This window comes from Dama dama, chromosome 23 (genome assembly GCF_033118175.1).
Source record: "Dama dama isolate Ldn47 chromosome 23, ASM3311817v1, whole genome shotgun sequence".
Taxonomy (NCBI): domain Eukaryota; kingdom Metazoa; phylum Chordata; class Mammalia; order Artiodactyla; family Cervidae; genus Dama; species Dama dama.
The window spans coordinates 29,583,734-29,608,377 of NC_083703.1; the positions used below are offsets into that span (position 1 = coordinate 29,583,734).

General features: G+C 42.9%; 1 protein-coding gene across 2 annotated transcripts in view; it reads right to left on the reverse strand.

Moving 5' to 3' along the window:
* Positions 1-24,644, reverse strand: part of FRMD4A (FERM domain containing 4A) — a 666,577-nt gene that overhangs the window by 353,537 nt on the left and 288,396 nt on the right. Inside the window, exon 1 of one of the 2 annotated variants that reach the window (XM_061126255.1) lies at positions 18,017-18,097. The exons of the other annotated variant lie outside the window; for it this stretch is intronic. Within the exon in view, the coding sequence (XP_060982238.1) occupies positions 18,017-18,082 (66 nt within the window). The 5' untranslated portion in view covers positions 18,083-18,097. Of the gene's footprint in view, positions 1-18,016; positions 18,098-24,644 lie in introns of those variants that run through there. 2 annotated transcript variants of the gene reach the window in all.

The following is a 24,644-nucleotide window of genomic DNA, read 5'->3' on the forward strand; positions in this document are numbered from 1 at the left end:
CTTCCTGCTTTCCAACAGATAGAAAACAAATGTAGGCATACAGTTAATTATATATGTGAATGGCATCCACAAAGAGGAAGTCTGAGGGAAGAAAGGAGAAAACGTTTGTATCACATGGTTCAGATGAATCAAATCAAATACACCAGACAGACTCCCATTTGGCATCTCCTCATTTAAATGTTTGTGTTACAGAGCATTGGTTTTTATGTGTGCCAATAAACATGAAGAAATTATGTTTGATTTTACAAGGCTCTGAAAAGGACTGTCTACGCTCAGATTCACCCATCACATTTGTATATTCTTCTCTAATCAGATGGTGAAATTCTACATCAGACAGGCTTCTCAGACCGAGGGTACACATGCTCTAAAAATTTAAGTGTCCTGTAATATTTTGTTTCTGACATATTGTTCACTTGTGAGACTGCCCTCATCTCTATTCCCTAAACCTGCTTATTTCGAGAGCAGAGAAAATTACTCAACAGGAAAAACAAGTAAGGGGCTTCTAGGATTGGAGGTATTTTAGGTTTTTTTCTTTTTAACTTATTTTTGCCTCTGCTGCTATGTTGTGGGGTTTTATGAAAGGGATGCCATTTCCTTTGTAAAAATCCCATGCTTTTGGGTGTTTGCCTAATATCACTCTTATGTTTTGGGAACCAGCTTTTATTTATTCTCTACAGACCCGTTTATTGAAAATGATGGAAAAGAAAGTTCTGTTTATTCTAAGAATCTGATGGGAAGTGGGGGTGGGGTGCAGAGGGGAAAAATGTGGAATTTTACACTGCTTGAAAATGAATCCGGAAAAAGACTCTTAGAATGGGGGTGCTCCTGGGGGGTGAGGGTGGGGGAACAGAGACGTGGGTCTGGTCACCCAACTCAGACACACATTAAGAGGCAGTTAAAGAAAGCATCAAGTTGATGTGGGAAATTCCAAATATACAACAATCGGGCTTTGTTCATAATGGGTTCCATATGTGCAGTTGGAGAGTGAGAGGGTGAGAGGGAAGGGGCGGGGGGAGACGAGGTGCGGGGAGATGGAAAGTTCTCCAGAATGACCTGCACAGAGTCTTTGGCGAGGTGGTTTAGGCTAACTCTTCTTCCTCTTTCTCATTTCCTTTCTGCACTGCCTGGTGGAAATGCATCTGGAATGCTACCCAGTAATCTGGCCAAATCAAGTCTCTCTTTCCTTGTTGATTCCACAACGGTTTTGAACAAAGGAGAGGCACATTTTCAAAACCCTGATCTGGCCAGAGCCCTGGGATTTCTGTTTGCAAGTGCAGCTTGAGAGGGGGCCATGGATCAGATCAACAGAGAAGTCACCATCTCTTCCTGACCCAGGCTAGGGCAAAGCCCCTGGGAGCTGGATTTATTTATATTTGACTAAATGCAACTTCCTGTTTCCCAGGGGTATTAATGAAGGTTTCGCTGAAGAGCTCAAGTCTTTGCGGCATAGTTCAGATTGTAAGAGACACTTTGATGAACTAAGTGCAAATAAAACAAAAACATATGTCTTTGATTAAAGTTAAAATACATATAGAAGAGAATGTTAATGGAAACAAAAAAAAACTAACCCTTGGCCAGACTCCCACACATTTGAGCCCTTCACATTCTAGCCCCCTCCCCAAGGGGTAGGGTGTGGGGCAGGATCATTTCTCCTATCAGCACCGGCGCCTCCTCCCAGCTAATAGAGCATCCTCCTCAGTCCCCACAGAGTAGGAGGACACCTCCTCAGAGAGGTTTGAAGGCTCTTAAAGTTCAGCTTGTTCAAAATTATCTTTCTTATGGTCTTACTCTAGGTGTTTGAGATTTACATGTTTTAATTAATTATTGAATCTAATGTACTTATTTTCAGAAGACTATTGTTACACTGTTACAATACAAATATGTTTTTTGGGAATGGATATAACCCATACCTTAGCAGATATGACCACTTTAGAGAGGTGGGGGTAACTGATATTTAGTGAATGCTTGGCCATTGCCAGGAAACATGCTAGAAGGTTACCAATGACTTGTCTCCATGGCAGAATTAAGTTTCATTATCTCAGAGGTAAAGAATCCACCTGCTGATGCAAGAGACGCAAGGGACTTGGATTTGATCCCTGGGTTGGTCAGGAAGATCCCCTGGAGAAGGAAATGGCAACCCATTCTGGGAATCCCATGGACAGAAGAGCCTGGCAGGCTACAGTCTATGAGGTTGCAAAGAGTCAGACATGACTGAGCATACACAAACATCCATGTTTTACAATTAATGAAATTAGGGCCCAGAGAGGGTTAATAAGTTGACCAAGGTAGCACAGCTAGAACTGTCAGAGCTAAGATGAAAACCAAAGTCAATTTGGCTAATTTCAGGGCCTGACTTGGTCCCTTGTACTCTCACCTACCTCAGAGGACTTTATCCGATTATAGCACTTTGGAAATCTAAAAAAGAGATGCACCCACAGTGCCCAGCAGAGGAATGGGAAGACCTTTGGAATGGGAAGTCTTTGAAAAAGAGAGAATGTTAATACAGAAAATGGTGTTAGATGGAGCAGTGCTAGTATCTCTGGAACCACTGCTTCGATGTCCCTTGGAGCTAAGCCTTTGAAATGGGGTACAGCTGGCTACCCCCCGCCATCAGTAGATTCAACCAACCTGGAGACAGGTTTTGACCCGCAGTTGGTAGAACTTGTGAATGTGGCATTCACAGATACTGGGATTGGTCCAGGAACCAATCCCCTGCTGATACCATTAAGCGGCTATGTTACTTAGAGTATGTTTTTGCCAGGGTGGTGGACGATAGGGTTCCCTGTGCCTCCAGGGAGCAGCAGCCTAATGGGCAGGGGACAGATCAGGAGGATCCTGCCCCATCAGGGTATCAGTGAGCCCTGATGGGAGATGGTGTGGAGATGACAGACCTCCATTCTAGAGTCCCTGAAGCTGCTGCTTCTGATGCCTCTGGGACCACAGCACCCATTCTAGGCTGGTGGAGCTTTTTGGTTGTTTATTCTAAATATTTCCTTCCCTTGTCAGTGAGAAGTATTCACATTCAAACTCTGGAATGAAAATGCATAGGAATCAATCGAGTGATATTTCAGGAAAATCAATGGTCTTGACACACCAAAGAAGTAAGATGTATCCAATCAAATGGGAGTTCATGGTCAGGAATAGCAGGAGGGGAGAGAGGGGGGTCAGGGAATGACAGCCTGTCGGGGGGAAAGCATTTCCTAACAGCACAGCTAGTGGGAGGCAGGAGGGAAGGTCGCCTGGGGTGCTGTGTGTGCCTGGGTGCGATGCTGACTTCCACGTCAGGCCACTGACCAGGAGGGCACCTGCGTGGCAGCCATGGGGGGGTGCCATGAGTGATTTCCTGGGAGAACACTGGGCACAGAACGGGGACTGATCTTTGTACCCTCCTGCCCAGAGTGAGCCTGACACGCTAGAACCAAGTGCTTATTCCCCCTCCTGGCCCAGGACCTGCCGTTACCATTTGTGAGGCCAGTCCTTTTTGGCCCTTGGCAGGTGCATGTGGATGCCAGTCTCACCACCGACTGTAACTTACTGGCACTCAGTCAATTCATTCGCACAGCATGATTTTGTTCACTTGGCAGAACACAAAGAGAAGGGGTCATGGGACGGAGAGGTGTCTGATGGAGGTGACTGAGGGCATGCTGTGGGGGAGGGGAGGGGTCAGAGGGCAGCCTGAGGTCTCTGTGAGTCTGGGGCAGGGGCAGAAGGTGGTGAGCTGAAGTGCCTTTCCAGAAAGGACAGAATACATCTGAGAAATGTCAGCCCTGGCCTTTTTGGCCACTTGCATCCTTTCTCTGGTGAAAGGTGGACTGTGACTTACATTGGGGAAACAGGACAACAGAAAGTGGACAGTTGAGATGCTTCTCCCAACGTCCATCTCAAGCCATTATTTCTTGTCAGTTGAGTAGGATGTGAAAGGGCTCTTGCTAAGTCTTATCTGTGGTTTCAAGGCAGCAGGAGCCACCTTCTTCCAACCCCCCTCAAGGGTTTGCAAGGGAGGTTCTGAAGCCCTCAGCTGACCTTCCCTTTAGGTTGTCCAGCCAGGAGAACCAGAGAGAAGGGCGCGCCGCTGGTCCCTCACCTCAGACCTGGGGGAGGGACTGGCTGTGAGGTGCACGCAGGGAAGGCGACCAGGAAAGGATCGCCTGGAGCAGCCGCTGGAAGCAAAAGGAAGGAGGTCAGTCTCATCCTATGGTCTTGGTTCATCCCAGGTGCTCAGCGTGTTGTGTGAAGGAAGGGAGATGGAGGCTGGGGGCAAAGAGAGGGATTTTATGTGACCACCTGGGAGAGAGTTAGATATTGTGATCTATAATAAAAAATATGCCTTTGAGGGCTTCCCTTTGAGAGCTCAGTGGTAAAGAATCTGCCTGCCAATATAGGAGACACGGGTTCAATCCCTGATCAGGGAAGATCCCACGTGCCATGAAGCAACGAGTACCACGACCACTGAGTCTGTGCTCTAGAGCCCGGGAGCTGTAGCTTCTGAAGCCTGCGTGCCCTCGAGCCCCTGTTCCACAAGAGAAGCCACCTCAATGAGAAGCTTGCACACTGTGATAGAGAAGCCCCCTCTCACCGCAACTAGAGAAAAGCCCATGCAGTAGTGAAGACCCAGCACAGCCATAAATAAACAAATACAATTATTAAAAAATAAAAAAGTATATACATTTGGTCTTAGTCTCCTTTCCTGGCACAAAACTCTTAACACCCTTGGAATTTTCTAACCGGTGAGAATGATAGAGGTACTTTTGTTATGTTCATAAGGTGAAGTTTGGAAAGTCCCTAGGATACCTAAGAATGGGGCTGGTCACCTGAGGAACCCAGCCTGTGCCTGGAGGGCTAGAAATTTCAGCCCTACTCCCTGACTTCTGGGGAGAGGGAAGGGGCTGGAGGTTGAATCAATCACCAAGGGCTGATGATGCAATTAATCCTGACTATGTAATGAAGCCTCCATAAAATCCCAATAGTCTGGGGTTTGGAGAGCTTCCGGTTGGAGATGTGTGGGAGATGGGTGCGCTCATAGTTTGTCCCATGCTTCTCTTCCATCTGACTGTTCCTAAGTTGTATCCTTTAATAATCAATTGGTCATCTAGTAACTAAAATGTTTCTGAGTTCTGTAAGCTGCTCTAGCAAATGAACCAAACTCCCAGAGAAGGTCTGACTGATAGCCATCTGGTCGTGGCAACCTGGATTTGCAATTAATGTCTGAAACTGGGGGTAGGGCAGGCTTGTAGGACTGAGCCCTCAACCCATGCAAAGCGATGCTGTCTCCAGGCAGACTAGGACCTGGCTGGTGTTAAAGAATCATTGATGTGAGAACCACCTCTCGTCCGCCTTCCCCACACACTGGTATTGAGAATGTTACCAGGTATCGCTTGTGCCCAGGAACTGCAGTGAGAAATCACCAGCAGTGAGTACGGCGGGGGGTGGGGAGGTGGGCAGGGACTTCCAGCAATGCACAGGCATCCTGCGAGGACAAGACTGGGTTTAAACTCCCGTCAGACCCAGAGAGAGAGACTGTCTTGACTTGACCTCTCCTACTTGCCCCACGTCCAGCATCATCGGTCTCTGGCTCTTGAATGAAGTGTGGAGTTTTTAATGACTGTCACGTAAAATGGATGAGAGAATCAATCAGCTGAGATGGACCCAAACACAAGAAGACAACACATTCCTAACCAATTTGGAAAATTCCTCCAGCAGGAGGGAGGGAAGCCCTGTCTTTCTTCAACATTCCAGCACCTTTTCCACCAGCTCCTAACTCAGCTAACTTGGGTGATTCATGTCACGTCATATTAGAGTAAGCTGTGACTGAGTCTGTGCAAACAGAAATACTGCCGACAGTCGTAATTTTCTGTTTGAAAAGTGGCTGGAATTTAGGCCAAACATGAAACCCAATATCCCAAAGAACAGAACCAAGATGTGGAGCAACACCGGTGTCCCTGAACCTCATGTGCCCAGAGCCTGTGGGATTATCTACAGGTCCCCGTGCAGGAGTTTTGGTTTCTCTTGGTTGGAACTAAGGTTTGCCCTGGTGCTAGGCATGGTAGTCATTACCCAACTTTGGACAGACCTTCCTTCCTCCTGTGGCATTTGGAAGAAGCAGTAGGTAGAATGGTAGCTAACTTGAGTAAGCAGATGAATTTTTCCTTCCCTTCTTCCCCCTACCCCTTTTCTTCTCTTTCTGTTTCAAGCTGCTTTTATTTAGTTGGGCTCTGTCCTGGGCTTCATGGAACAGTTTTTTTCCATGACCATCCAGGCAAAGAAAAGAAGTATAACCTGAATCCTTCAGTTTGACTCCCGCTCATCCTTGCTGGGAAGGGTTTGGTGGATGAAGATGAATCTACTATTTGCTTCTGAGGTGACAATGACATTGTCTGTGCTCTACTGGTATTTCATACCAAGCTCCACACTAACCTTGCTGCTGCTGCTAAGTAACCTTACCCTTGTCTAAACCATGTTGTCTATTTCAGGAACTCTTCTAAAGGTTTTTTAAAAAATACTGTCATTCCCTTAGTTCTCACAACATCTTATCAAATAGGTACTCTTGTTCTCCCTGGATGAAGAAACTAAGGTGGGAGAAGTGGAGTTACCTGTCCAGGGTCCCCTGAAAGTGGCCTCACAGTCCATGAACTGTTAACACTCTCCCAGATGTGCCGGGAATTGAGGACACAAGAAACCTTTTGCTTATTGGAAGAGTTTTCTTTTGTCCCTAAAACTCAGTTCCTGTCCTTGATGAGGGTCTCTGGGAAAGTGAAAGAACACTGACCTTATACCTGACCTGGCACCTGGAAGGTTACTGAACATCTACGCATCAGGAGAAAATGAAATCATGTTTGTGAAAGGTTTTTGAAAATCACACACACACACACACACACTCTCTCTCTCTCTCTGTTTTCCTGTTGCCCCTGTCACCACAACAGCATTCCTGGGCCTCACCATCTACTTCTCTCCCTCTTCATACAATATCCTGCTATGATGGCCATGTTTCATCCATCTGAATTCCCTAAAGGTCACCCTGCTAAGTCCCACTTTTTTTGGTGGGATAAAGAGATTTTGAGAATTTCCTCTTGAGGATGTTTCATTTGGGTAGAGAATTAATTAGCCCAGAGTAAGACCCTCTATCTCCATCAATTCAAAGACACACATCCCGTCACAAAAGAAAAGATCTCAGTCTTCCAGGACAGGGAAGAAAACGTAGCATTTTGCTGATGGAAACCTTGCTTACTAACCAGGAATCCCAGAGTCTCATTCAATCTTTATGATAGTGATCAAGGGGAAGGGAATGTCAAGTGGAAGATATTAATGGCTTATGTGGAAGATTAGTCCATATTCTATCTTAGCAACCCTTGTTTCATGGACATCAAATAAAGGACTCCTCAGCATGCTGGCAGGATTATTTCAACTAGTCACCCAGGGAAAGAGGGAATAGGCAGAGCTCTTGGATTGCAAGCAGCTGATGGATCTTATTCCTCCACAGGAAAGTTCTTCACATGGAACCTGGGTATGATTTGCCCCCTGCCCCCTCATCAGAGCTTCACTTGCTCTTCCTAGCATGAGGCTAAGTCAGGCAATCAATGGCTGCAGCCTGGGATGATGGCTCTTCTGCGTGGCAATAATGGCTTAGTGCATGTGCTGTTAGGAGTGACGTCACGGCCAGGTCCTGAGGAATCAATAAGGTTGCCAGGATGCCTGTGTGATTAAGAAGTCAATAAGCTGACCTGTGTGGGACTGGTCATGTAGATTGGCTTTCAAGGCCATTTTGCAAAGCCCTTTTTCATGTGCTATCGGTTGTGGATAGATTTTGATAACTAGTATTGATTTGCTCTATTTATGAAGTGCTGTTTGTACTGGTTAAACTGTGTAATTGCACCTAGAATGGACAGATAAATAATGTCCTTATCTGTGGTATTGACTGCCCAGGATTAGCTGAATATATATGTAGTATACTTCCAAACAGTCAATGGAGGTTGACTTTTGATTTATTTTTTAGCTGTCAAATTTCAGTTAAGCATTGGGTGGTAAATGACCCACTCTTAAATCTGCTGCTAATTTCTACGCTTCCTTTTCCCAGAAGGAGAAGTTTAACATGCAGTTTTCTTCAATAAGAGAAAGGTTCATCCTGGTTTAAGTGATATCTTTGGTGCTGCAAAATGGGATGGTTTTCTCTTGGGCCATCAGCTTGCTTTCTTTCCTGTGCCCAGGAGTGTGTCACTCCCAAGGGTAAGTGCCCATTTTACCCAGGGGTCTCTGTAATAAGCCACATTGTCTGTATTTGCCCTAGAAGAGGAAAGAAAACATTTGAATCTATTAGGAAGTTGGGTGATACATTTTAGGAATGTGGCTTATCTTGAGTGTGTCTTAGAGGGCTCCTGTAAGTCAAAATGCCAAATGTTTTCTCAATATCAAATCATGGCCAAAATGGGAAAAATACTTTCAGTGGGCAAATCCTTAGATTTAAATGAGGATGAGTAGGGGATTCTATTACTGTCTGCCTGCATATCCCATTCTATTTGAATTTTAAACCCCTATAGCATGAACACAGGTAATAGACCGCTGTGAAACTTGAATGAGCCGGTGAATCACATGTGTGAGAACAAGGTGGTCAAGATGACAATGAGATCATATTCTGATTTGAATGCTATAGAAGAATATACTGTAGATCTTATTCAATTTGCAAGAAAGAGTCATTAAAAGTTACTTTTGAAAGGAATGATACTACCTTCCTGAATATTTTTAACTTGAGGGATAAAGGATGAAGGGTAGAATGGAGAGTCAAGATGCGTAGAGACAAGGAGAGCAGCTACAATGTCAACACAATTGTCCAAATCAGTGATGATTAACTCCAGAACTAGAATGGTGGTGAAAGGTTGAATACATGATGTCGGCAAGTTATAAATGCTGGAAGGAAGAATAGTGTTCCTCTCTACTGAGGGGCTAGAGGAAGAAAGGTCCTATAAATTCAGATAAATACACAGAAGATGGGGGAGATTTGGAGCAATGATAAGTGTAGCTCTGAATGTACAGAATTTTTGGCGCATGAACATTTTGACCTGAAACTAAAGAGGGAAGTCAAGCTTGGAAATGTAGGTCTGGATTTCAACAGCAGACACGTAACAACTAGACAAGTTATTAGTCAAGTGTGGGGGAAGACATTCAAGAACACAAAAATTTACTTCTTATGCACTGTTTCTCAGGAGCTTACTGGAAGACGATCTCCAGCAAAAGAAAGTTAAACCTACAAAGAGGAGAACCCGAGTTCCAAGAAAAGGAGAATGAATCACAGGACAGGTGCAAAGGGATTCCCAGGATAATGGTGAAGAAAAGGGAGCCTCAAGAAGACAATCATTTAGGAGACTTAGAGAGCTAGTTCAATTGGTATAGGAGGATGGAGGGATCTAGGAAGGATGCCTCAAAAAAAAAAAGAAAAAGAAAAAAGAATAGGTTGAGTAGCAAATAATGAATTTGCCAAATTGAGAGGAGAGACACAGCTTTATTGATGATCTTAGAGAAAAATACTTGATGGGCATAATAGGATATTAAGTGAGTGAACAATTAAATAAGGCAAGTATTAATTCCTGGAAAAACATAAAGTTGGAAAATCCAGGCTATGTAATGATACTATACAATAGTTGTTAGCTGTAAACAATACCTTGATAGTCATAATAAAAGTGAATTTTGACTTAAACTGTGATAGAGATATTTTGAGAAAATAGGAAAGGAGATGTGTGAGCCTGTAGGGATGTGGAGTAACAACTGAAGTAAATTTTAAGCCTCATCTCTCAGGGCGGCAGCCTAAAATGCCAAAAATTGAGTGATTAAGAAATCACAGTATAAACAGATGATCGAGAAATCTGGCATTAACTACCAGAAGCAACAGTTGAAAGAAAATGTCCATGGGCGCCCCTGGGGAGAGGGACTCAGAGATGAAAAGAAGTGGACTTGCAGCCTGGTGTTTGTGTTTATAAATCTTCCAGTACTCTTCAACTTCACAATGCTATGAAAATTGCCATGCACGGGCATAATTTTGATAAAAATGAGAAACTGTCAGGAGAAGGAGCAACATTCAAGATAATTTTAGCTGGATAAGGCCTGGGGATAGTGAGTGGTAACTGGAAGGGCACTCATGGCCCTGAGAAGCTGTGCATGGGACGCTGACAGCAGACGCTGGCTGTGGAAGGAGAGCCGGATTGCCAGACCTCTTTCTCAATGGACAGATTTGGGTCCAGACACTGGGGTTATTTAACTCGAGTGAATGTTTTAGGAGACCTGCTTCATTTCCTCTGGTGTCTTTTCTTTCAGTGTCTGTTACCGGGCTCTCCATCCATGAATCTGCTACTGAAATGGCTGTTGAAAATGGCTGTTCAATTGAAATAGCTTAAAATGCCTAGCTTTTAAGCTATACCTCGGAAAGAAGCATCATACATCTTTTGAAACAAGATGAGGATAGACAGACCAAAGAAGAAAGACAAATACATCAGCAAAGGCACTGCCATCAATTCTGGAGCCAGTCCTGAAGGGTCATTCATGCTTTTGAGTGATCTTACCTTTTTTGGGGGGCGGAGGTGGGGAGGGCTATGCTGCATGGCTTGTGGAATCTCAGTTTTCCCACCAGGGACTGAACCCACACCCCCTGCAGTGAAAGTGTGGAGTCTTAACCACTGGGCTGCCAGGGATGTCTTTTGAACTCTTTACCTCAGTGGTGGGTTGTGTTTGCATGTATGAATGCTCACGCATATACACATGTGTTATTTCCTTTTGTGAGCCTAGCAGCACTGCAGCAGCTACAGGAGCCTCAGAGTGGTGACAACTAATTATGAAACACTACGCCTGATGTGTCCCTTTTATCTCATCTTGCAGAAGCCTTGCATTCCCACGAAATCCCCCAGCGGATCTTTGTAATCCTGGAAAGGAAGTGTCAATATGGAAACAGCTGTTGTTGAGATAGTTAGATGACATTCTAATGAGCTATGGAGGAAACTCAAGGCTAATGGGACTCGGCTGCAAATATTCTTTCTAGACAATTAGACGCACGTGAGAAAGTCTATAGTCCCTAGGAATGCAGAGAGGGGTACACTGGGCTGTAGATATCACATCCCCTCATTCATACATTGATTTTTAGCCTCCCAAGCCATGTGGGATGTCAGCACTCTCCCTGCCTCTCTACTGGGAGCTGCAGACTCTGGTCCCTTTGCTAAGAGGCCCTGCCAGGGGATCCCAGATGGAGAGCAGAAGCCAAGCACAGCCTGTGCCCAGGGCTCCATCCCTGTCCACTACTGGGTGAATTCAGGACGAGGTGCCTGCTGCCATTTTGGAAGGAGTCAGGAGAAATGGCCACAGGTTGATGTGATTGAGGCAGGGAGCAAATACTGTCCTTCATTCAAAGGGGAAGGTTTGGTGATGGGAGTGAGAGAGAGCTTTAGAGGCAAAGACATGGGATATGACCTTTTACAGTTAGGGACTTAAAAAACGATGCCTTGGGACTTCCCTGGTGGTCCCATGGTTAAGAATCCACCTTCAAATGCAGGGGATGTGGGTTCGATCCCTGTTTGAAGAACTAATATCCCACACGCCATAGGGCAACTAAAGAACCCATGTACTGCAACTAGAGAAGCCTCTGCCTGCTGTAACTAGAGAAAGCCCGTGAGCCACAACAAAGACCCAGTGCAGACACAATTTACAAATAAATAAATGAAATTTATTTAGAAACCAACCAACCAACCAACCAATGCCTTTTCTAGGAGAAGGCAAAAGGAAGAAGATAATTTGCTCACCCAGTGCCTCCTGTGCATCAGGCATGGCTCTGGGCTCTTGTTCTAGATGACCTCTTTTAAACATTCACTGTGATCCTATAACCTGAGTAGTATTAGCTACACTTGATGAGGAAGACAAAGCTCATCAAGATTAAACACTTGCAAAGCTGTGATTGAGACCTCAAATCCATGTGATGTTGAAGCTCATTCTCAGTGTTCTTTAGGGATGTGTATGCAGAGATACAGCAGAGCATTCTGTGCTTCTGAACAAGGCTGCCTTCAGGAGAAAATATTTTACCAGAGCCTAAACAGTTGAGGTTGAATCAGAGCATAACCTACTTGCAGGAAGGGAAATGCCAACTCCAGCCCACTCCATCCATTCTGTCTCACCTAAAGGGGGGGGAAATCCCTGAGAAGTGCTGTGAAATTCACAGCCCAAGGGCATAGCCTTCTAAAATAGTGAGACCTCACCTGGGACTATCAAATGCCCCAATGCTCACCTCACTGCCTCATTGCTAAAAGCCCATTCACCACAGTTCCTTTTATACAGTACATCATGTCCACCTTGAAATTACAAGGCATCCTCAAAGGTGAGAAACAGTTTGAAGATACAGTTCAGTCGAACAAGCATCAGAGCCAGAGTCAGACATGTAAGGAGTGTTGGAACTAAATCAGACCAGAAAGCAGACAAACAAACAAACAAACAGCAACAACAGAAGCAATGATTTTTATCCTAAGGGCAGTAATGGAAAGGTTAATTATACAAAGGAACAGATGAATAACATAAACAGAGAGATAGAAATTCTAAGAAAGAATCAAAAAGAAACTCTAGAGATCAAAAACACTGTAAGATAAATGAAGAATGCCTTTGATGATTCCATCAGTCAACTGGACATGGCTGAGGAAGAAATCTCTGAGCTTGAGGATATGACAACAGAAACTCCTAAAATTGAAAAACAAAGAGAAGAAAAGACTGAAAATAAAACCAGAATGGAATATGCAAGAACTGTGGGACAGCTACAAAACATGTAACATATGCATAATGGGAATAGGAGAAGAAAGAGAGAAAAAAAGAAAAAGCAATGTTTGAAGAAATAATGACTGAGAATTTCTCCAAATTTAGTGTCAGGCACAAAACATAGATCTAGAAAGCTCAGAGACTATCAAACCAGATAAATCCGCCTACCTACAAAACCCTGAAATCAGCCCCCACCACAAAGCCACACACCAAAAAACCCCACAAAAACAAACAAAAAACTATACTTAGGAATATTATTGTCAAACTTCAGAAGATCAAAGACAAAGGAAAAAATCTTTTTAAAAAGAAAGCATTTTTCATATTTTTCCATTATGGTTTATTATAAGATACTGAATACAGTGCCCTGGGCTATATAGTAGGACCTTGTTGCTTATCCATTCTATGTATAACAGTTTGCATCTACTAATCCCAAACTCCTGGTCCATCCCTCCCCATGCCCTGCCTCCTTGGCAACCACAGAGAGATTCTCTATGTCTGGGAGTCTGCTTCTGTGCTGTAGACATGTTCATTTGTGTCACAGTTTAGATTCTACAGATAATAAGTGGTGTCATATGATATGTGTCTTTCTCTTCCTGGTTTACATCACTTAGCGTGATGGTCTCTAGGTCCATCCATGTTGCTACAAATGGCACTATTTCATTCACTTTATGGCTGAGTAGTATTCCATATTATATTGAATGTTACTACTGGAATACATGCATATACATATTTTCTTTATCCATCTGTCTTTGGACATTTAGGCTGTTTCCTAGATGGTTGGCTATTGTAAATAGTGTTGCTATGAACACAGCGTAAAGAAAAAATTCTTGTATGTGTGATAAAGAAAAAAACTTGAGAGAAGTCAGAGGGTAGGTGGGATTCACTGATGAATTCTACTGAACATTTACAGAAGAAAGTACAGTTGTCAACAGTCTTTTCCAGAAAATAGAAACAGAAAGAAGACTTCCTAACTCATTCCATGAAGCGAGCATTGCTCTAATGTCAAAACCAGACAAGGACATTATTAGAAAAGGAAACTACAGACTGATATCTCTTGTGAACATAGATATAAAAATCCTCAACAAAGTATTAGTAAATAGAATACAACAAATAAAAAACAATTATATACTGTGCCCAAGTTGGATTTATCCCAGGCTGTTTAAACATTCAAAAATTAACTAATGTATTTCATCATATCAAAAAGCTAGAGAAAAAAAATCACATGATCATATCAATATACACAGATAAGGAATTAGACAAAATTCAACACCCATTCATGATTAAAAAAAAAAAAAAACCTCTCAGTAAACTAGGGATCAGAGGTAAACTTCCCCAACTTGATGAAGAATATCCTCAAAAACCTACAGCTAACATCATACTTAGCAGTGATAAGCCTGAAGTTTTCCCTCTAAGATCAGGAATAAGGCATGGATATCCTTCTCAGCATTGCTTTCAACATCTTATTGAACAAAGTCCTAAGTAACACAATAAGACAAGAAAAAGAAACAAAAGTTATATAGATTTGGAAAGAGAAAATAAAACTATCTCTGTTCACAAATGACATGATTATCCAAGTAGAAAATTTGAAGGAATTGACAAAAATATACTTGGAACTAATAAGTGATTATAGGAAGGTTACACGATATAAAGTTAACATACAAAAGTCAATGGCTTTCCCACGTATTAGCAATGAACAAGTGGAATTAAAAATGAAAAATATATTACCATTTACGTTGTGAGTGTGTTAGTTGCTCAGTTGTGTCCAACTCTTTGTGATCCCAGGGACTGTAGCCCGCCAGGCTCCTCTGTCCATGGAGTTCACCTGGCAAGGGCCCTGGAGTGGGTTGCCATGCCCTTCTCCAGGGAACTGTCCCAACCCAGGGACTGAACCCGGGTCTCCTCCACTGCAGGCAGGCTCTTTATCACGTGAGCCACCAGGGAAGCCCTCCCATTTACACTAACACCCCCCAAAACAAAATGTTTAAGTATAATTCTAACAAATATGTACAAGATATATGTGAGTAAAATGAGAGAATTGTCATGAGAGATACCAGAGAAGAAAAAAATAAATAGAGAAATATTCTATGTTCATGGATAGGAAGGCTCAATATTACAAGAATGCTAGTTCTTCCCAACTTGATCTATGTGTTTAATACAATCTCAATCAAAATCCCAGCAAGTAATTTTATGGATATCAACAAACTGATTCTGAAATTTTTATGGAGAGGCAAAAGATACAGATAAGTTGACTCAATATTGGTGAAAAAAACAAAGTTGAAGAGCTGACACTACCTTTGACTTACTAAAAAGTTACACTAATTAAAACAGTATGCTAGTGGTACAAGAATAGATTAGACCAACATAACTGAATAAATAGCCCAGAAATAAACCTACATAAATACAGCCAAGTGATATTTGGCAAAAGAGCAAAGGTACTGAAAAGATGCTCAAAATCATATATTATTAAGGAAATGCAAATCAAGGCAGCAATAAGATACCACTACATGCTTATTAAAATGGTCAAAATCCAAAACACTGATAATACCAAATGGGGAGAATGTAAAATAATAGGAGCTCTCATTCAGTGGGAATGCAAAATGGCACAAACAGTTTGGAAGGCAATTTGGCTGTTTCTTACAAAACGAAATATGCTCTTATCATATAATCCAGCAATCAAGCTCCTTGGCATTTACTCAAATGAACTGAAACTTACAGCCACATAGGAACCTTACAGCACATGGATGTTTATGGAAGCTTACTCATAATTGCCAAAATTTGAAATTAAGTTCTCTTTCAGTAGATTAATGGATAAACAGACTGTAGTATATCCAGACAATGGAATAATATTCAGTACTGAAAAAATGAGCTATCAAGCCATGAAAAGAAATGGAAGAAACTTAAATTCATATGGGGCTTCCCAGGTGGTGCAGTGGTAAAGAATTCACCTGCCAATATAGGAGATGTAGGAGACGCGGGTTCGATCTCTGGGTTGGGAAGATCTCCCTGGAAAAGGAAATGGCTACCCACTCCAGTATTCTTGCCTGGGGAATCCCATGGAGCCTGGAAGCCTACAGTCAATGGGGTCTCGAAGAGTTGGACATGACTGAGCACGCACGCCTAAATTCATATTGCTAAGTGAAAGAAGCCAAGCTATATATTTATGATTCCAACTATATGGCATTCTGGAAAAGGCAAAACTATGGAGTCAATAAAAAGATTATTAGTTTCCAGGCATTAGGGGAGAGAGATGTATGAAGAGATGGAGAATAGAGGATTTTTAGGGCAGTGAAACTATCTTGTGTGATACAGCGGTGGTGGATACACATCATTATACATTTGTTCAGACAACACCAAGAGTAAACCCTAATGTAAAATATTGACTTTTAGGGATAATGATGTGTCAGGGTAGGTTCATCAATTGTAGCAAATGTACTACTCTTACTGAGGATATCTGTACTATGGGGTGTTGTGAGTGTGTGGGGGTGGGGGTATATGGGAAATCTTTATACTTTTTGCTCAGTTGTGCTGTGAATCTAAAACTAGTGTAAAATTATTTTTTTATGAATTAAAAAATAGAGTGTCAGGAGATTGATCTGGAGATGGTAATGGTAGGATGAACTGGAGGAGAAACACTGGATACAAGAGAATAATTAGATGCTTAGTCCAAGTGAGAGGTAGTGAGGACCTAAACTGGGGCCATGAAATTATGGGTTGTGTTTCTTGAAAAGGATGGAGGGTGTGACAGCAATCCCTTCTAGGACCTTCCAAACAAGACAATGGAGATGGAAGCATTGGTAAAATAGCATGGGGTACAGGTGGTTAAGGAGAGAAGAACGATATATTAATGACTTCATGGTATTTAGAGGAAACAACTCCTTGGTTAATTTCATACCCCCCAAACTAAACTCACACCAACTCTTTGATATACCACACTGCCCCGACGCAAGACCCTATGGCCACCCGCCACCAGCCCCACCATGGCAGGCAGTGGTGGCTGGACAGAGGATATCAGCCATTAGAGAAACCCTCTCATCCTGCCATTCCATCTCTACTTATACTTCAGATAAGGTAAGGATGCTAGCTGTGGGTCTCCCACCACTGGAAACCCAGAAAGACCCTCTTAGTTCTTGACAACTCTCCTCCTTAAGGCGTAATTTCCCGACCCTATGGTCAGGGTGACCGTGAGTCCCTGAAATCCCGGTTCCCAGCCCTGGAAACGTTGATTCCTTCTGGGAATCCTGCCAGCATCATGTTGCCTCAATTTGAAGACAAATTATAAATTAATAAAGAGAAAAAGCCCCGGACTCTCACGTCTGCCAAAACACACCATTCCCCCAAAGGTTCCTGACAGGGCTTCAGTGATGCAGAGTAGAGAAAGAGCCAACCCTCCCAAAGCCTTTTCCAGATTTGAGAGGCAGGGTGGCTTGTCCTCCAAATGCACTCCAGCTGCCTTTTCCCAGGGCAGAGCCAGCGTTGTTCTTGGAAGGTAACCACCTGCGTGTTTCACACAGTCTGGCGTTCCCTAAACCCCCACCAGGAACACCAAGCAGACAGACCCTATCAACGACAGGAAACCCCCAGGAGAGACTGAGAAAGACTGTGGCTGGTGTGGCCCAGCAACACGGTTTAGGTCGTTACAGACGCCAAGGGTTTTCAAAGACCGTGTTTCTGAGCTCATCACGGCACAGAAGTTGTCCCTGTTAGGAGCTTTTTCTTTAAAAGAGTCTCTCAGACAGCCTTCTCTATAAAATCAACTCCTGAGGCGGTCTTGGTAACCCGATACCTATGAAAGGGGAAAGACGCAGGGATCCAAGCACTGGAGAGGGGGCTTCACACTGCCCTGCCCTCTGCATCCTTCATCAGCAAAGTACACACTTTTCAGGCAACCCTCCCCCTTTTTTCTGGAGTGATTGTTTCCCTTTACAAATGAATCTGTTTCTCCTAGGCAATGCCTTTTGAAGCTGCTTTGGTCTCTTCTGGCAAACACTTTTTATTTCTTCATCTCATTCATTCCTACTTCTGAAAGTTATTTGGTTTAAAAAGCTGCTACTCTGCTTTGTAATCCATATAGACCAATCTGCACAGCTCAGGCATTTAGTGACCTTATGGTTTTCTCCCCCTAGAGGCACAGGAGGAGGAAATTAACAACAGCACAGGAAGGATTGGATGATTGTGGAAGAGAATCAGACTCAGTGACGGGGACACGAAGACCCTGGGGGTGGCAGAGGGAGGGTCTGCTTTTACTTACAAACACATCCATGAGCAGGTGTTCCAGTGTCACCTCAAAGTCCTCCAGTTTGGCAGCTAAAGTCATAACGGACGATCCGATGGGTGATCTGGTCCCCCCTGATGGCCCAAACCTGTAAACGCCTCCACTCGGAAAATTTGGTGACAAATTTAATGACAAGGCAGAGTCGCCACTAATGGGAAGCAGAAACCCTCAAAAGAGAACAGAGCATTGCAGACTGTCCAGGTAGAGCTTTGTAGCCAGAAATCATAAAGGATTGGGTGGGGGGGAAAAAAAGAAGCGTATTAAGGGTGCTGTGGAACCAGTCTTGATATAAAGTGATGTCACGCAGTGAAGAATCCTGGTTCTTGATAACTTCAGGGTCTGAGGTGCCGTAGGAAAGGCAGGGAAATCCCGACAGTGGGTGAAGGAGAGAGAGAAAGCAAGATGGGGTGAGTAGGGAGAGTGGGGAAAAAATGGACTAAACTGTCTGGCTCTGATATTTATAGGGCCACATGTTTTTGACTCCAGCCCATTTCTCAGTTCATTTGTGACCTTTCATAAACGGCCAAACACACTGGAGCGTATTGTAGAGCGGGGGCAGTGGGTCCCGCCGAAGTTGGCTGTGACCGATGCCGGGGCAATTCACACAGACACACCATCAATGGTTCTTTGTAAAACCCCCATCAGACCTTGTTCTGTACACGATGACAGAAAAGCACATAGTCTTGTAAAAAACAAGGAAACGACATTTTTCCTCAGAATATTATTAGATACTTAGACTCACCCCCCGTCCTGCGTCCTTCCCACCCCCTCCTCTGTAAGAGTAGATAAACATCAAGGAAAAAAATTGAATATCTTGCATCAACTCCTCAAGCTTCTGCCAGTGAAAGACTATCCAGTCAATCTTGCGAAGGCCATTTCTTCTTTTCTGCCTCCAAGGTTCGCTTCTTCTTGTTTTTACTTAAAAGGTTTTAACTATGGTAAAACACGCATAGCATGAAATTAACCAACAAGCCTTCCTCAGTGATCAATACAAAGAAATAGAGGAAAACAATAGAATAGGAAAGATTAGAGATCACTTCAAGAAAATTAGAGATACTAAGGGAACATTTCATGCAAAGATGGGTTCAATAAAGGACAGAAATGATATGGACCTAACAGAAGCAGAAGAAATTAAGAAGAGGTGACAAGAATACACAGAAGAACTATACAAAAAAGATCTTCACAACTCAGATAATCATGATGGTGTGCTCACTCACCTAGAGCCAGACATCCTGGAATGTGAAGTCAAGTGGGTCTTAGGAAGCATCACTATGAACAAAGCTACTGGAGGTGATGGAATTCCAGTTGAGCTATTTCAAATCCTGAAAGATGATGCTGTGAAAGTGCTGCACTCAACATGTCAGCAAATTTGCAAAACTCAGCAGTGGCCACAGGACTGAAAAGGTCAGTTTTCATTCCAATCCCAAAGAAAGGCAAGGCCAAAGAATGCTCAAACTACTGCACGATTGTACTCATCTCACACATTAGTAAAGTAATGCTCAAAATTCTCCAAGCCAGGCTTCAGCAATATGTGAACCATGAACTTCCAGATATTCAAGCTGGTTTTAGAAAAGGCAGAGAAACTAGAGATCAAATTGCCAACATCTGCTGGATCATCAAAAAAGCAAGAGAGTTCCAGAAAAACATCTATTTCTGCTTTATTGACTGTGCCAAAGCCTTTGACTGTGTGGATCACAATAAACTGTGGAAAATTCTGAAGGAGATGGGAATACCAGACCACCTGAGCTGCCTCTTGAGAAACCTGTATGTAGGTGAGGAAGCAACAGTTAGAACTGGACATGAAACAACAGACTGGTTCCAAATAGGAAAAGGAGTATGTCAAGATTGTATATTGTCACCCTGCTTGTTTAACTTATATGCAGAGTATATCATGAGAAACGCTGGGATGGATGAAGCACAAGCTGGAATCAAGATTGCCAGGAGAAATATCAGTAATCTCAGATATGTAGATGACACCACTCTTATGGCAGAAAGTGAAGAAGAACTAAAGAGCCTCTTGATGAAAGTGAAAGAGGAGAGTGAAAAAGTTGACTTAAAGCTCAACACTCAGAAAACTAAGATCATGGCATCCTGTCCCATCACTTAATGGCAAATAGATGGGGAAACAGTGGCTGACTTTATTTTTGGGGGCTCCAAAATCACTGCAGATAGTGACTGCAGCCATGAAATTAAGATGCTTACTCCTTGGAAGGAAAGTTATGACCAACATAGACAGCGTATTAAAAAGCAGAGACGTTACTTTGTCAACCAAGGTCCGTCTAGTCAAGGCTATGGTTTTTCCAGTAGTCATGCATGGATGTGAGATTTGGACTCTAAAGAAAGCTGAGTGCCAAAGAATTAATGCTTTTGAACTGTGGTGTTGGAGAAGACTCTTGAGAGTCCCTTGGACTGCAAGGAGATCCAACCAGTCCATCCTAAAAGAGATCAGTCCTGGGTGTTCATTGGAAGGACTGATGTTGAAGCTGAAACTCCAATATTTTGGCCACCTGATGCAAAGAACTGACTCATTAGAAAAGACTCTGATGCTGGGAAAGATTAAAGGCAGAAGGAGAAGGGGACAACAGAGGATGAGATGGTTAGATGGCATCACCGACTCAGTGGACATGAGTTTGAGTAAACTCTGGGAGTTGGTGATGGACATGCCTGGCGTGCTGCAGTTCATGGGGTCGCAAAGAGTCAGACACAACTGAATGACTGAACTGAACTGACTATATTGAACTGGCTAGTTCAGCAGTGTTAAGGCCATTCACATTGTTGTGTAACCCACCTCCAGAACTCTTTTCATCTTGTAGGACTCAATCTCTACACCTATTAAACTGTAACTTCCCACCACCCCAGTTCCTGGCAGCCCCCTTTCTACTTTCTGTCTCTACGGATTTGACAGCTTGGTACCTCAGGTAAGTGGAATCATACAATATTTGTTCTTTCATGTCTGGTTTCTTTCATGTAGCATAATGTTATCAAGGTTCATCTAGGTTGTAGCTTGTGTCAGAATTCCTTTCCCTTTCAAGGCTAAAATCTGATATCTTAAGAAAGATCACTGCTTTGGACAATTTTTCAGGCTTGAGTACATCTCTCAGGAACACTTGGTTGTCAAGCCTATGGTGGTACAGATGCCATCCATCCTGTTACTGTCCTATAACAAAAAGAGCCTTGGTCTACTGAGTTCTATTTCATTCCTTAAATAATTGCTGAACAATCCATGCAAATTCTAGCCTCTGACTCCAAACAAGCTATGACCACTTAACAGTTAATATTGAAGCCAATGGAGAAGGTGGCCTACATGCATTGGAGAAGGAAACAAACATATGAAACTCTCTGGTTTATTATAAAACTTGTCCCCTTCTCATGAGCTCTTTAAAGTGGGAACAGCTGATACTCTCCAATTTAGTATCTTCCCATGAATTTTCATTTTCCCAAAGGAGGTACAGACCCACTTCACTCAGCATATAACATTTAAGCACAGCAAGCGTAAAATAAAGGACCAAGAAAAGAACTGATACAAAGCATCATGTTATTTATAAAGTAGATTTCGAGTCTGTCAGAGTAGTTTAGCTTGACAGTCAGTCATAAATTGTACATAAATGTTCTCTGAATTATGGTTTTGATTTTGTTTTCAGGCCTCTAATAGGGGAATTAGAGTGGGTTCCATGACAAGCATCTCTTGTTAGACAAAGACACCACGGAGGGGGCGACAGTATTGTGATGAATGGCTCTAATAGCCAAGAGTGTACAGAAAATATATTTCCCTGATGGGTGAACTCATATTCACAGACCTCCCTATGAGCTAATGTGTTTCCCATGTCTGCAATGCAGGCAAGTACCAGAGCAAACAATGTCAGCCACCAAGACAGCACCAGCAGAAGTCCTGCCGTGTAGTTGCATCTTTTAAACAAGTAGAGTTAAAACTCTACCTGCCCCAAAGGAACCCAAAATGCCAGGTACCTGCTCTCACCACATCTAAGAGTGACCTGTTGGCCTTATAACCTGGAGACCGCAGGAGAGGCGAGATGTGTGCACAAATGTAATACTGTTCTGGTCTCCTGAGACACTCCAGAGAGCTTTCAAAATCAGGTTTTCTTGAGCCCCTTGCCTTTACAATTCAATTTGGACAAAGTATTTCAAAAATCTAGGATTTCATAAAAAATATATTTCATTAATCCTCTTCCTGGCATGGACAGGGATCAGCCTATGGAGAACAGCTAATATTTCTCATCTAAGGCAGTCTATCTCCCAGTCTCAGCAGCAACTTTACATGATTTTAAGAGCAACTCAAGACATGGCTTCTCTTAGAATATACACAGCAAACTTCAGAAACAAGAAGCTGTGCATAATTTGGGGTGTGAGTAATTAATATTCTTGAGCTAGAGCTCTAAGAACGATGTATCAAAAACATCCTACTTTTAGGAGCAAAGCTGCCTTAACAGTTTCCAAAGGGGAAAGATGGACTGGAAGAGAGTTAGAATGAAGGGAGAATGAGAAGACTGGTAGCGGATTGTGGATGTCACCCATATGAGGTAGTAACTCTAATTGATACACATTTTTGGTAACTATGTTGTTACCAGACACAGTCCCTCAGCTGTGTCTGACTCTTTGCAACTCCATGGAAAGCAGCACGCCAGGCTTCCCTGTCCTTCACTATCTCCTAGAGCTTGCTCAAACGCATGTCCATTGAGTCAGTGATGCCATCCAACCATCTTGTCCTCTGTTGTCCCCTTCTCCTACCTTCAACCTTTCCCAGCATCAGGATCTTTTCCAGTGAGTCAGCTCTTTGAATCAGGTGGCCAAAGTATTGGAGCTTCAGCTTCAGAATCAGTCCTTTTAACGAATATTCAGGATTGATTTCCTTTCGAATTGACTGGTGGGATCTCCTTGCGGTCCAAGGGACTCTCAAGAGTCTTCTCCAACACCACGGTTCAGAAGCATTAATTCTTCAGCTTTCAGCCTTCTTTATGGTCCAACTATCACATCCATACATGACTACTGGAAAAGCCATATCTGTGGAGAAGTTTCACTGATGCTTATATCAAGTATGGATGCTTATTTGTTCACTTATTCACATAAACTTTTAACAAGTATTTATTCAGCAACTGGGCTAGTATTGGGATGAGTCCTTGTACTGCTAAGAAGATCAAGACACAGCTCTTTCAAACACATGAAAAGATGACATCACTAATTATTAGAGAAATGCAAACCAAAACTACAATGATGTACCACGCACACTGCTCAGAATGGCCACATCAAAAAGTCTATAAACAATAAGTGCTAGTGAGGGTGTGGATAAAAGGGAACTCTCCTATGCTGGTGGTAGGAATGTAAGTTGGTGCAGCCGCTGTGGAAAACAGTATGGAGGTTCTTAAAGAGAGAAAAACAGAGCTACCATATGACCCAGCAATCCCATTTCTGGGCATATACCTGGTGAAAACCATAATTCAAAGATCCATGCACCCAGGGTTCACTGCAGCACTATTTACAATAGCTATGACATGGAAGCCATCTAAATGTCCATCAACAGAGGACTGGATAAAGAAGATGTGATACGTTCATATGATGGACTATTACTCAGCCATAAAAACAAGTGAGACTGTGCCATTTGCAGAGACGTGGGTGGGCCTAGAGACTGTCATACAGAGTGAAGTAAGCCAGAAAGAGAAAAACCAACATCTTATAGTAACATATATGTGAAATCTAGGAAAATAGTATAGATGAACTTATTTTCAAAGCAGAAATAGAGACACGGACATAGAGGACAAACATAGAGATACCAAGGGGGGATGGGAGGTGTGGGGTGAATTGGGGGGAGTTAGGATTGACATAATATACACTACTATGTATAAAATAACTAATGAGAACCTACTGTATAGCACAGGAACCTCTACTCAGAGCTCTGTGGTAACCTAAATGGGAAGGTAATCCACAAAAGAGGGGATATATGTATACATATAGCGGATTCAGTTGGTTGTTCAGTAGAAACCAACACAAAATTGCAAAACAACTATACTTTAATAATAATAAAAAAGACACAGCTGTTTCTTTGAGACTTACGGTCTACAGAAGACATGGCAAGATGTGCTGGTAAAATTTTATACTAGCCTTTTTTGAGAATATGAAAAAAGGATGTACTTCCTTATTGGGGAGCACTCACTCTGGGACTTGGGAGATGAGAGGGTTCATTGATTAAAAAAAAATAGGAAGGACATGACTTCCATCCCATGGGAAATGAACAAGAATGAGTGAGGTGTAGAGCACATGTCCTGAGGATGGGGTTTGCAGAAGTAAGTGGCAGGGGTGTGGCTGGGGGCAGTGATGGATTCTGGGGGTCTGAGCCCAGAGACCATTGGATTTGAGAAGGTAGCAGCCAATGTCTCAATACTGGCAGCTTGAGATCCTGACACCATCCCACAGATGTATATGTCTCATTGAGGAAACAAATACACTTCAGTCATTGACGCCTCATGGCCATCTGAGAAGAATCTGACACCCACCACTGTGCTGAAACTTGCCAATTGAGAACAATTAATCAGCAACACATCTAATATAGTAGGCAAATGCTAGAATCTGCTCTGCACATCCAAATCATAAC